The sequence below is a fragment of the Xiphophorus couchianus genome, chromosome 9 (assembly GCF_001444195.1).
Source record: "Xiphophorus couchianus chromosome 9, X_couchianus-1.0, whole genome shotgun sequence".
NCBI lineage: Eukaryota > Metazoa > Chordata > Actinopteri > Cyprinodontiformes > Poeciliidae > Xiphophorus > Xiphophorus couchianus.
Window position 1 is genome coordinate 30,795,345 of NC_040236.1, and position 14,261 is coordinate 30,809,605.

At 36.8% G+C, this 14,261-nt stretch overlaps 1 protein-coding gene and 1 non-coding gene across 2 annotated transcripts; both read left to right on the forward strand.

Moving 5' to 3' along the window:
* The first annotated feature begins 8,211 nt into the window (after window positions 1-8,211).
* On the forward strand, window positions 8,212-8,284 carry trnak-cuu (transfer RNA lysine (anticodon CUU)). The gene has a single exon. It is a non-coding gene; the product is annotated as a tRNA-Lys (tRNA).
* A 1,086-nt stretch (window positions 8,285-9,370) lies between these two features.
* On the forward strand, window positions 9,371-11,910 carry c9h1orf52 (chromosome 9 C1orf52 homolog). Its single transcript, XM_028028787.1, has 3 exons — window positions 9,371-9,809; window positions 10,774-10,984; window positions 11,121-11,910. Exons 1-3 carry the CDS (start codon window positions 9,525-9,527, stop codon window positions 11,273-11,275), a joined length of 651 nt encoding a protein of 216 aa, XP_027884588.1. The 5' UTR covers window positions 9,371-9,524; the 3' UTR covers window positions 11,276-11,910.
* Window positions 11,911-14,261: the final 2,351 nt, after the last annotated feature.

Genomic DNA, 14,261 nt, shown 5'->3' on the forward strand with positions numbered 1-14,261 from the left:
GTAAAAAATTATGGATCATATCGTACTGTGTGTGCAAAGTTCAACAGAGATGGACTTTGTGTTTTTTGCAGATACTGAGGCAAAGAAGAACATGCTAAAACCACAGCGCCATATAGTGCCCTGGCATGACAACTACAGTGGATTCAAGGTGTTTTGATAATCTCGACACAATACCGTCTAAATATGAAACTTTTCCCCAATCAACATCCAAAAGTATCAGCAGCTTCCAGACAGCGATCTTGTGTAAACAAATCCTGAGAGAGCATCAGGTCTAGGGTCAAACAGACACCTGTTGCAAAGACCAGTAGCCATGTAACTGACAGGCGTTAACACTCCTGTAACTACATTGCTAAGCTGTGTTAATACTCTGCACCGCATTAAGGTGAGGTGCTGCGTTGCTGCCCAAATCCGACCCCATCCCAACCCATCTGTGACCTTTGATTAGCACTCCCATCTTCTAGCCTTGTCCTCCCCCTTCTCATCTGATTTCACACTAAACAAAATCGCAGCAGTGTCTAATGGCTGGACCTTCCTTTCTCTTATTGCCTCACAGCGGGAGCCACAGGCCATGTTGATGAACCTGGGCTGGAAGGAATCTGCAGCCTCCTCCACTTGACTGAGCAGAGCTAATGAGTTGGAAAATCCCACAATCGGGGTTTCAGGGTTCGCCATTGGAATCAGGTGAAACAGGTACTTCAGGCGTCCACTGGACCAAGGGTGAGAAGTGTTTCATTGAGAGGATTTTGCAAACTGTCAAACACTTTGAGAGTTGAAGCACTTTGAGGAGTTTAAAGAGGAAAAGGTGTAGGAGGTGGAGAATGCGATTGGCTGAAGGGATTTGCTCCTTTGATCTGTAAACCATGACTGTGCAAAGGGCTTCAGCTCTCAGCCAGGTGGACTCTGTTTATCAACCAGTTGTCAATCCCCCATTACGATGCCCCCAAGGTGTGAAATGTCTCACCAGATGCTTTTCTACATGCCTAATCACACATCACACCTTCAGCCAGACAACACTGGCACAATTACAGACACAGAAACCAAAGTTTATGACCATGGCAGAAAGAAAAGGATAACTGAGTTGAGGTTGAGACAGTATTTCTGACATTTTGGGAACCTGTGGCTGGATACCATAATGCTCCAGTTGTCAACAAACATTTATTTCTCAACATGGTTTCAAATTCTAGGCAGACTCTTAATGTGTAGCCTTTGTGTGTTATCCATTTGGATGAGTGGCTTTTCTCTGGGTAGCCTTGCTTCCTTGCAGCAATATTTTCTCATTTCTCTCTGTGTTCCCTTTTGATGTCACGTTAATCTGGCCAAGATTTACCTTGCTCATTGACGGCTGACGATGTTTCCAGCCTATAAACAAATCAGTATATAAAATAGAATAATAATAATTAAAAAAAATTATATTTTTATTTTTATTTTTTTTATTATTCTATTTTATATACTGAGTTGTTTATAGGCTGGAAACATCGTCAGTCTATAAACAACTCAGTATATAAAATTATTTTTAAAAAATTATAATTTTTTTTTTGCTTAAAGTTAGAAAATGTCATAAATCTTGTTACAGTAAGCTTTTCAAACTTCTACTCATACCAACAAGGCTTTGACAGCTCTTGTTGGCTCTCTTTCTAAAAGGAAAAATTAAAAAATGTTTCTTGTACCTGGTATTAAAATCACTAGCTTTGAGGAAAAACAAGGAAAAAAAGTAACCAAAAACTTCTGTGATGTAAAAGAAACAAACCACAAACCCACACTGACAAGATATTTTTTAATATGATAACCTTCTATCTACACTTGATAAAAAAAATCCTCTTTTGCTTGGGGATATAATTGGCAGAGAGATCCTAATGGGGCTATTTAAATGATGCAGTTGAAAAGTAGCTGTTTCTGGCTCCAGCTCAAAGCATTCTTCTGTGACATGTGCAGAACATGCAGACAGGGAGGCTTTTCCATTTGGTGACCTGAGTGCTTTGCAGAGCACTTTTGTGCTTTTCTCTGTGTTGTACATTCTGTCTGGATGTCGTCTTTGAGATTATTCTCTGTGATCAAGTGTATCTGTTGATGTCCGTACAAATGTGATAGTTTGTAGCAAAAGAATTGAAAAGGATGTAATTGTGCTAGTTAAGGTTATATTTAGTTAAGGTAATAATTAATCACCAGTACTTTCCAGGACATGTTGCAAATATCAAAAGCCAAATATATTTCAGAGCTAAAAAGAAAGCCCTAAAATTTTGAAAAGTGTGAAACATCAACATAATACAAATGGCCATTTTATTGTTTGTAGCAGTGGATTAAATAGCTTTAAAATGAACTTTTCTAACACAGAATTAGATCCTTTTGAGTTACACACACAAAACCAGATATATGCTCAGATATATGCTCACTGAGCATATATCTGGATAACATCGAGTTCTGTTATCTCGCCGTCTGGAAGCCTGTGACTGTCTAATACATACAACAAAAAAGAGGCTTTTCTTTAATGAGTCATTTTAAATGTGGATATGTCAAACGGATGTGTGGTCTTTTATTACGCAGTACAGATCCAAACATCAGCTTCCCTGGAAACATTGGTAAACTCCATGGACGTAAACAGGACAAGAGGCTGGACTTCTCCTAAAACACCATAAATGACCTCAGTATTAGAAACATTTTTTTGCCTCAGACTTATAAAGCAATTGGAATGTTAGAATTAAGTAAAGAAAAAAAAGGCACAAACCTGAGGGAAGTGGACACATTTTATGTTATGGCTACAGCGGATGTTTGCCAGACCACTGAGGCCATCATGGGTGTCTTTTGTGAGCATAAAGTTGATAGCAATAGAAAATCTGTAATTTTACCATAATTTCTACTTTTTTATGCTTTCTCAATTAGTTGAACAAACATCTGCTAATGTACCTGAAGAATGCTAAGTCACTAACTCTCATTAGTAAAAGTGGGAATGTGGGAAAAAGTGAGACTTCCAAAATTACTAATTACTACATTAGCTCTCTAATGTAAATCAGCCTGGTGAGAAAATTATTGGATGACAGTGAGCTGCTTGCTTATGGTCATGCACATCTGAATAACAGAATGGAGGACAATTCCAATCTTTGCTTGAATACTCCATGGTTTTTTTTTTATGTGTTGATTTTCAGTTCTTGTCACAAGCATTCATTCATTCCTGCATAGATTCACACAGAACTCTAATCCTGACATGTAACTTTTTTTTATATGTTTTTACATATTTGTTAGAACTGTCTGTGTTGTGGCAACATAGTCTGAGACAGATAATCTGTGAAAATGTTTAGCTCCTCTTCTTTTGGTTTGCAAGGTCACCAACCCTGCATATAAATCTCTCTGGAGACTTTGGCATCTGCTTTTCTTTAGGTTAGTCTGCGTGTCATTCTTTAGTTCTCTGCACACTTCAGGAACTTTCGGTTGTGCTCTCCAATGTCATGAGATTGTTTGTTCAATTAGTTTATCTAACTAATGAGCATTAATCTCAAAAGAAAATATGTTTTATGTCAGATTCCAGGTATCAAAGCTCATTTCCATCTGTAATCACAGACACATAAAAACATATTACATAAGTTAGAAACAGGAAATTATACATTACCTTAAAAAAAAATCAAATCTAACAAATAAATTATAAAGTCAGCAAAAATAATAAATTCTTTTTATCTTTTGCTTCACACATTTTGACATATTTCTCAGTTTTGGACATTTAAATTACTACAACTATCGTGCTACAAGCCTGAACACAACTGAAGGAAAAGGCTTAAAAATAATTAGATTTGCCCTTCAAGAAGGAAAGTTGAAAGCCAAGATATAGCCTGCAAAAGCAACCACGTATTTGACAGTCCATGCAGCCAAACCACAAGAAAGCATTATTGATAAAAGTTACAGCAATGAAGAATTACTTTGTGAATATTTTCAAGCTATAATATATTGTAGCTTGCAAATATAATTTATATTTATTTATGTTTACAAGCTGTGAATGCAGTTGATAGGGTAAATATTTGTAAGTTTGAGGTTTAGTTGAAATTGCCTGTCTGTGTGGAGCTTTCCACTGCATGTTTTCAAGTAGCTGAACTTGGAGACAATCAAACGCTGACTGTGTGGTTACCTCATACTATCACATTTATCATTCTGACATTCACCCAAAGATGTAAAGCTTTGAGGGCGAAAGAAGCTGTCACTCACAATTCTCTCAATATCTCAGTCATCCACTTAAAATTGCACATTTGGAAAAAAGAATATTCCAGGGTTTGAGAGAAAAAAGGCTATAGAGAAAATCAAAGCATCAGAAAGGGCAAAAGGTTGAGTTGTGTGTGTGTTTAGTCCAGAGCCATGTACGCTGCAGGACACTGCTAAACACGTGAGGAGGATGAACACCCCCAACTACCACCCCAGTCACCCGCTGACTCGCCGCTTGACCCAGATGTCTCACACCTTCTCACAATCCACCATTACCTTTCCTTATGCCTTCTTTTTTTCCCCTTTACTTTTTGAATTTTCCTTCCTTTATCCACATCGTGTGGATCCTGTTCTCCAGCCACGAGCCCCAACAGGCCACTGTGCTTACAGAGCCTGTAGTTAATGTAATGAGCCAAGGAATGCCACCTCTCCGGTTTGAAATTGCATGGAGCAGTATTAGATGACCAGCAAAAACACAATGCTGGAGTCTATGTGTAGTCTGGTGTGTCTGCGGGGTACAAAAACAAGAGGCTAAGGAATGAAATGCAATCAAAGGAAACTGAATAAAGGAGGGAGGAGAAAGGATCAGAAACATGTTGAAGCTAAAGAAAGGTAGCTTACACAAACTCTGCAGAAGCGAGAATAAAAGCAGCATTTATAGATGTGACATTACATGTTTCAACAGGAACGTCTCATCTCTACATCCAAACAGATGAGTCGTTTTTGCTCTCTTCTCCCGTGAACTGAATGTTAACCATGATGGGATGCGTCTGTTCTCTCCATTAACCTCCTGTTGGTCATGATTCTATGTCATCTTCCTACATCAATTCTGTGTCATGTGAAAGATCAGCTGCATCAACCAGATGTTGCCAGTACTTTTATTATCTCTTTAATCTTTAAGTAAGTTTAAATTAAATTGTGCATAGGAATGAAAATATTTAGATGTACTTCTTCAATTGCTGATCCTAAAGTTACAGATGGTTACAAATAAACATATGTAGATTACAGGGAACATCTGGGTTTTATGAGAACATCACAAAGCCACTTTTTTTTATCCTCCAGGTGTTGTTAAACATCTTCAAGATGGCAATTATGGGCTTAATTACGTAACCCATTAATAGGATCACAATGATTAACATGTAGAATATGCCCAGACATTTTAAATATTTGCAGGTGAAGCAGTAAAACATCTAAAACGACGAACGTCTTTGGTAATTTCTCTCATAGAAAACGCTTAACCCAAATTAGCAACAGAGAAAAAGGGAATATCTATCTATAATTTAGAGGAAAGCACAGCTGACACAGTTCTGTGTGGATGTTATTTAGCCATAACATAAAAGTTGTTTTGTTGTTTTCAATGTATTACTATTAATTCATTCACAACTGTTTTCTTTTCTCCACCTGGAGTAAACTTGACATACAGGTTCTTAAATAACCAGTAAAAGAATTGGTTAAAATGTATAATTATTTATAATTGGATATTTCTTGTACCAGTGGTTTTCTACCATTAAACTTAAATCATTAAAACCTGTTAAAAAGTGCCACATTTGTAAGAAAAATATATTCCTGGTTTGAGGAGCAGAGTTGTGTTTGTACCCATGAAGTTCTTGCCAAGTTCCCTCTGACAATGCCAAGCAGCTTTTAGTGGAAACAGTAGTGGTATTCTCAGGGCTTAGTCACCTTAAGATCCCTCTATAAACACTTGTAACCACCTGTTTTAAAAGTTAAATATATCATAACCTGCATTAATACACACAGTGGAAACCGTCTTCACACTACTGGAAAAATTATAGTCTTCCTTTTCTCTGCTCTTAGGGGTACAGTCAAACAGCATCAATGGAAATAAGTGGCTGCTTTGTTGTCAGGTGGGTTCTCCACAAAAATTTGGAATTATGTTCCACAGAAAAACCCATGGTCCACTGAAAAAGAAGCTAAATGACTCAGACAGTAGTGTTGAAGAAGTTGCCTGGTACTTGACCTTTGGCTGTTCCTGGGTTGTTGCTAAACATCTTATCCAATTTTATTTAATCTATAAGGAACAGTCTGGACAAGATGGTTGAAACTTGGAGACAATTGTTTTTTCTGACTAGAGGACAATGGCACCAAACACATTAAAACAATTTTCTTCAGAAACAGCTTCCCCAAACCTCAACCTTATTGAAAGTTTGTGGACTGTTTAAAAGCTCAGCCTGGTAAAAACCATCCTCTGGTTCTACACTTTGCTTTGTACAGAGAATCTGTATTTGGAGAAATCCACTTCAATGGGAGAAAACAGAGAAGACAGAGGACTAAAAGGAGATGAGAAACAGGTAGAATTGAATGGGAAGGAAATGCTTAGGCTATTAACAACTGAGTCTGTCCCAGAAAACTTCCCAGTTTAAAAAATATATACTAAGCTCATGGAAATCTTTTTAACTTTCTAAAAGATATGTATCAATTTATTTGTCAGGTTGCATCTAAATAAAATAAACATAATTGCATCTAAATATTTCATACCTCAAAGTCTTAAAGTTCATCATTAGAGATATTTCAGATATAAATCTTCAAAATACCAATGGAAACATTCAAAATGTTGGTCACCAATTATACGAACGATTTGATTTTAATGCCAGTAAATATTTATTTTTCCATTTTCCTTGAGATACATATAAACAGATTTTATTTTTCAAAATGAATACTTCTTTTGGATTGTTTTATTCATTTTTTTAAAGATTCTTATCTCAATTCCTGTTAGAATCAAAGTTCTTGGTTGTAAAAAAATCTATTTTAAGTGTAAATCTGAATAAAGTGCTGTGTACCTACAGTATGTTGATATTATGAATAGTTGGAGAGGTAGAGAGTGTGGCTCTTCAGCTCCATGTGGAATTTCTCACATAGTAGGGGAAAAGAGTGGAGAGGGAAGAGCCAATTGCTGTAGTCAAAGAATAGATGCTGTCTTGTTTATCAATGTCCAAAGCACCTGGATCCTTAACATGTTCAGATGCCAATAATGGGATGATAAACGCAACTTATAGTCCAAATGGCACAACACAATCCTAAACAGTGTAATGCCTAATGTTTAACAAAAAAGGGGCAGAAAGAAAAGAAAGGTCCTAATATTTAAGAATAAGCAGGAGGTTTTGTGTTATGGTGAAAATTTAATACAATATACAATTCATCAGTTTTGGTGGCTATTTCAAATATTTTGCAAAGAAAAAATGGTTTGTATTATCAATACCAGGCCCTAAAAACACAAATTCACCAAATGGGGAAATGCATACTTTAAAATGAAGCCATCGTAAATCACCAGTCTGTTTTTTTCGAACAACTTTTTCCATAAATTTGTGTAACTGTGCTGCCCTCTAGTCGTAAAGTTGTCTCATCGTCTTATGCTGTGTTAAAATGCTGGCGTGTAATGCAATCACGTGTGGAGAAAACGGTGAGATCAATTACTGATTATTCATGAGGCGTTCGACTTAGTAGTATAGTCTGTACTGTATAGTTTTACAGTAAAACTGTAAAACAGCTGAAACACTGACTTCTTATAAATCTCGACTAAAAACCCACTTGTTTAGGATTGTATTTGAAATGTAATCAATTACAAATTCATTGATGGAACTTTACTTAATGCTGTGTTTTGATTGTTGATTCTATGTTGCATTGTGTTTCTGTGTTTGATATGATGTAAAGCACTTTGAAATGCCTTGCTGCTGAAATGTGCTATACAAATAAAATTTGATTGATTGATTGATAGTATCAGTCTCGAGTTCTGGGCAGTGCTCTAGCGAAATTATTTCTGTATTTTAAAAAAATATTCTCCCTTGTAAAGAAGATTGTACATTAAGTCTGAGGGGTATGTGGAATCATCAAGTTCCGAGTGAGGACTGTTTTTATGCACTCCAAATCTACCAAGTTGCAGATTAGGAGTATTATTGCTAAAACAACGCGTGGCGGTTTGGTGGAACTGGACTACTGATTATTATGTGCTCACTTAGAAAGAAAAAACTTGAGTGTAACAAGGATCGAACAATTCTTTTTGCTAATACGTTAGCCCGGCTAGCTCAGTCGGTAGAGCATGAGACTCTTAATCTCAGGGTCGTGGGTTCGAGCCCCACGTTGGGCGTACATTTTTGACGCTTTGTAAAAGAAATAAAATATTCAGATATACGCAAACTGCACTTAGATACATTTTGTGTAGTACATTTCAAGATAAATGTGCTACTTTAAAAGCGGCCATTTTCTCCGGAGACGCCGCCGCTAACCGTTAACATGTTCCACATCGTCTATGTACGGTGGCCGACAGGTGCAAATGCGCAGCAAAAGAGAAAACATGCAAACAAACAAAAAACACGCGCACAAATTAAATGCGGCAAGCAAAAAGCGAATGAAATGCAGCAAACAAAAAGAGAGACGCAAACAAAAAAGAAGACACCCCCGAATGAAATGCAGCAAACAAAAAGTGTTGAAAACGGAAGTGCTCCAGACCACTAGGGGGAGTCAAAGAAAATAGTATTCATTTCTATGGGACCAGATGCAAGATTCAGAGAAAGAAATTTGAAAGAAAGTAAAGGTACGTATTACTATATTTCTTTTCAGATACGCCGTCTTTTATAATATTATAGAATAACAGAATAATTTATGGGTAGCGTGATAGACTTTGTGTCAGTCATACCGTTCTGGGCTCGGTCTCTACTCTTTGACTCCCCCTAGTGGTCTGGAGCACTTCCGTTTTCAACACTTTTTGTTTGCTGCATTTCATTCGGGGGTGTCTTCTTTTTTGTTTGCGTCTCACTTTTTGTTTGCTGCATTTCATTCGGGGGTGTCTTCTTTTTTGTTTGCGTCTCTCTTTTTGTTTGCTGCATTTTATTCGCTTTTTGCTTGCCGCATTTAATTTGTGCGCGTGTTTTTTGTTTGTTTGCATGTTTTCTCTTTTGCTGCGCATTTGCACCTGTCGGCCACCTCAAGCTCATAAAAAACCGAATATTTAATAAATATTTACTTCCATAACGAGCCAGCTTATGTCTCCTTTTTAGAGTTTTACAATAAATTAGAGGAACTTGTAAAATAGTTCGCCATGTATTTTACTAGAATATATTTTCATAGAAATATCTGTACTTCTACTTATGTAGAGAATGTACTTTTGACACCTCTGATTTTAAGGTTAATGTCCGTTCCTTTCCACTTTACGACTGCTGCACGACAGTGACGAAATACTTTACGACTGTTTTGGAGGCTCTTTCAAAATGGAGTAGCCTACAGAGGAGCGTCTCAAGCCAAGCACACTTAAGCCAGTTTTTCGTTGACCCATTGGCTGTGAAACTTTAAAAGACTGCTCCTCGTTTAAAACTAGTAACACGTACAAAATGACAGATGACAATAAATCGGGCTGCTTGGGGTTCTTCTCGAGTTACGACGATTTGAGCGACAGCACCAGCGACTCGGGCGAGGAGGGAGATAGTCGAAAGAAGAAAGCGGGGACAGAAGCTGAGGGGAGCGGGACGCAGTCCACCGCCAAGCGGACTGATGTTGGAGCTGCTTTACCAAGGCCCGACGAGCTGTTCAGCTCCGTGTCCAAGCCCACTTTCCTTTACAACCCACTGAACAAGGAGATAGACTGGGACAGCCTGACTGTCAAACCCCCTGAAGAGGTAAAAATAGAGAGCTATAATTATTACTGTTTAAGTAGGGGAGGATAAATTAGAAGTGTTACAGCCAATGTAATGAAATCAGGAAATGAAAATGCTATATAATATTGAATTGTGTTTATGCTATGCTAATATTCTATGTTCTATTTTTGTTGTTATTTTAGACAGTGCCATTTAAAAATGGCAAGAGAAAAGTTATGGCTCCAGAAGACGTGCAGCGGTACAATGGAATGGGTTAGATGAGAGCATATTTGTTTGTTAGAAATCAAATTCCAGACATAGACTCAAATGAGAATCTGCATCAAGAGTAAAAAAAACAAACTTTAAGGTTTCTACTGTACTGAATCTGACTGAGCCATTCCCATCAACTAAAATCCAAATAAAATTCACTGACATTTGTGGTTGCAATGTAACAAAATTCTTAAAGGGGTGTGAATACAAACTATTGTGTGTCAACCATTAAATATTATTTAGGGCTGCATAAAGAGTGAGATTGCAACAGTACATTTTATTTCATTTAAGAACTCACCGTTTTAAGGTCAGGGTAAACTGTAAAGTCTGAAGTAAATATTGTCTGAGAAGCATTTATGCCACCACATATTTTCACTCTTGTTCTGGAAACTTCATTGTGACTTTGTAAGCAGAATGTACAGAATCTTAATGTCTTCTGTTTCCCAAGGTCAATAAAATCTTCATCTAGTCTGATAATTATCAAATGAAATGAAACTTTTCATGGTCACTGTTATGTTCTAGTTACTTTCTACTTTCTGAGAATGTTTTGTTTTTCAGAAGAGAGACTTTACTGATTTGCCTTATCACTTTTTCTAAGGCTTCTTCCTCATGCTGCAGCTTTATTGCAACAAATCTACTTTCTTGTACAGTAACAGCATTGATAGGGCATCAGTTGAAGTATCAGGTTACATTTTTTTTAACCTTTTCCTCCTTGTGTGTTTTTTTTCCCCTGAAGCCTGCAAGAGAATTTAAGCCATGGAAGACAAATGCAGTTCCGCCTCCAGAGACCTATGCTCCAGAGCCAGAGAGGAAGAAAGGGCCTCCCCCAGGAATGGACATGGCCATAAAATGGTCCAGTGTGTATGAGGACAACGGTGACGATGCGCCCAAAGCTTATTCTGGCAAAGCCCGGTTCTTACCTGAAGAGGAACAGCCCTCTGACTCAGGTGAGTCCTGCAGGATAACATCCATTTCTACTTTTCATGATTTCCTGCAACACTCTGAAATAAAACCTAATTTGCAACATTCTAAATTTTGCGTTGACGAGAATTCAAACTTTTCTTTTTCCATTTTCCTAAAAAGACGAGGAATCTCAACAGGCCTCGATGTCTGCCAAGAAACGACGAGTGGAGACATTTCAGCAGAAGGAGAAGAGGAAGAGGGATTTGGGACAAGCCACTTCTGACAAGAACTTTGTAGAAGAGGAGAAAAGAATTCTCAGGCAAAATGTGGAGTGAAGCACAAAGCGGTTTATGATTTAAATGTGTCACCATGGAACATTCACAGATGTCATCATTTTGGACAAGAAAGTAGAGTCCTGCAAAAATACTGGCTTGTTAGTGTTTATCTGGTGTGATGTCTGATGTCTTGTTTTTTAAGAACTGTTTTGGTTTTGTTTTCAGATGTTTTAATTAGGTTTTCTGTCACCGAGGAGTATCTATGAGAAGTTGAAATATCTAGAATAAAACCTGATTTGAGACTTTTTGTTTTAAAATGTAATAATTTACAATTTGCTCCTGATTCTCAAAATAACTACACAATATCAAATTCTCTGGATATAGAGAAGGGATTGAAGACTTACTTTTACACATGCAATTTGAGTTCATTTGACTTGACAGTGAAGCAGATGAATACCTTGTTGCTCTAAGCAGCAAGAATAAAACCAAAAAAAGCTCAAATATTTGAATTTAAAAGCATATTGAAGCTGCTGACAAACTGCCAGTGTTTTATGTAACATAACTGTGGTGTTTGATTATTTGGCTTAATTTGTACTTAGTCATTTCTATCATGAGTGTTTTTTCAGTACTGTTTTGTGACTCTTCTTCAAATACATGTTTAAATGGGAATAAATTTAATAATATCAGTTTTTAAACCTGTTCTTTCTGCATTTGAGCTCCTGGTGGCGCACTTGAGCTGCTTTAAAATCTCCTGCCATACTTGTGCTGAGTTTGGAAACTAGTGAATACCTGTACAGTTATGGCAGAAGAATTTTGAGTGAAAAATGTTTTGAAAAAAACATTTAAAAAAAAAAAAATGTTTTTTTCAAAACATCTGGATGCATCATGATACCATTTGGCCGACGGCTCAGTGATGAAGCGACTTCACATAAGCTGTTTCTCTTATCAGAAAAACACATTCCAACATATTATATAAAAAACAGGAGCACAATTCTCATTTCATGAACACAGGACATTATGTGAAACTCCTATAATATTTTTTAAGCCTAAATCAAATCAAATTTTATTTGTATAGCACATTTCAGCAGCAAGTCATTTCAAAGTGCTTTACATCATATCAAACAGAGAAACACAGTGCAACATAGAATCAACAATCAAAACACGACATTAATTCAGGTTCCATCAATAAATTCGTAATTGATTATGTTTCAAATACAATCTTAAACAGGTGGGTTTTTAGTCGCGTTTGCGTCCATAAAAGGTTTACCTGTTACACTCCTACTGTGTTATATGGAACAAAATACCTGTTGCTATTTTTATTCCCACTCACACTCACAATCACACAGTTTAAAACGATGTAGACAGCATTTTAATGGGCTTCTGGCTATAATATTTTTTAAGCCTAAAAAGTAATAAATTTAGGTGCTTTAATATATTCACTCAAATTTGAAATGCCAAAAAGTATCAGTTATAAACATTTCTCTATCAGGAAAAAAAGCTATTATAATAGAAACCAAACTTTGGAGAAGTGCATGTTCTGCATGTCTTGGTTTCCATGGCGATATATGTCTTGGAAGTCTGAAGTAATCCAGAGGAAGTATGAAGTTTGACAGCAGAAGAGTAAAGTTCTTCTTCCATCAGCCAGGCACAATCTGGTGATTATCTGTGCATTTACCACCATGTAACAAAGAAAACTTGATAATAAAGTGACTTTAAAATGGATTTTTTTCAGCAAGTGGTAAGCAAACAAAAACTGAAAAAATCAGTCTTTACTGTCCCACAATGGAGAAATGTATGTGCAACAGCAGCAACGTCACATGTAGTCAAAGCAAGTGGACTTACACAAAGAATATAAAAACAGAATAAGAATAAAAATAGTGTACACTAAGATCATTGCAAAGTAAAGGAAAATGATCTCCAATTGAACAACAAACAGCAGTTTATGATGTTCCAGTTCTTATTAATCAATAGTAACACTTAACCAAAAGTGTTTTTGCCTCAGTTCAAAGGAATTTGGCTTTTTTGCAATTTTCTGGAAGCTTATTCCAAATTAGAGGAGTTTAAAAACTGAATGCTGCTTCTCCAAGTTAGCTTCTGGTTCTGAGGACGCAGAGAAGACTTGAACCAAAAAGACCTTAGATAGTTTAAGTACTAATAAGACATATAGTAGTATTAAAATTCAACATGCATCAATACAAAGCGTGAGGACAAATAAAAGAATTACACACAAAACAAACCAGTATAAGAACAATATAAAAACAAATCAACAGTCGCTCTGCATTGTAAATACTGACAAATAATGATCTCAAGTAAACCATTAAGAAAAATAAAGTTAACTTTTTGTAGTGGTCATCACCAAACTGACTATTTGCACTGACTCCATCAGCAGAAATGAGGCGAAATTCCAGCAAACTACTTAACTTGTAGAATAATACAAAATATTTTATGCAAGAGATCCAGTTTTTAAAAAAAAAAATATGTAAAATTTCTCATTATCTTGGCCTTTGGCAAATAGAAATAACTTAGGTGATCTTAGATAACTGTAGATGTTTAGTCCAATAATATCAGACACGGAGGAACACAGTTAGTTGTCTGTAGATATCTGATTTTTGTTACTCGTGTTTAAAGAAAATTAGAAAATGCCTGTTTAGAATGTATATATTTAAGCATCACACATCATTTTCCAGGTTCATTCTAAAGATTGCTATAGCCTCTGGAGTAAAAATAATGGTTTTCCAAGTGTTGAAAAAGTTTCTCTTTTGCAACAGTTTAGTGATCAGAGGAATTCCTGCCATATCTGTCATCACAGGTTGACATGAAGTGGTGGTAAATGTGCTTCTGATAAAATTCCAGCCTCCGGGTATGTGCCTGGCCTCGTCTACCTGGGCCTGCTCCACTGCGGCGGCGCTGTGATTTTTATCAGCCATATTTACGAACAAATAACTCTCCCTCCGTGGAGCGGCTGTGTGAGCGGCGACCGGCGGCGAGGCCACGGTGGGAATTAATCATCTCCGTGTCAGTCTGGGAGCTGGAAATTTCCCAGGTG

Coding starts and splice junctions, on each gene's coding strand:
- c9h1orf52 (XM_028028787.1), top strand. CDS start 9,525: ATGACAGATGACAATAAATCGGGCTGCTTGGGGTTCTTCTCGAGTTAC. Junction 9,810..10,773: donor CTGTCAAACCCCCTGAAGAG/GTAAAAATAGAG, acceptor TTTCCCCTGAAG/CCTGCAAGAGAATTTAAGCC. Junction 10,985..11,120: donor GGAACAGCCCTCTGACTCAG/GTGAGTCCTGCA, acceptor TTTCCTAAAAAG/ACGAGGAATCTCAACAGGCC.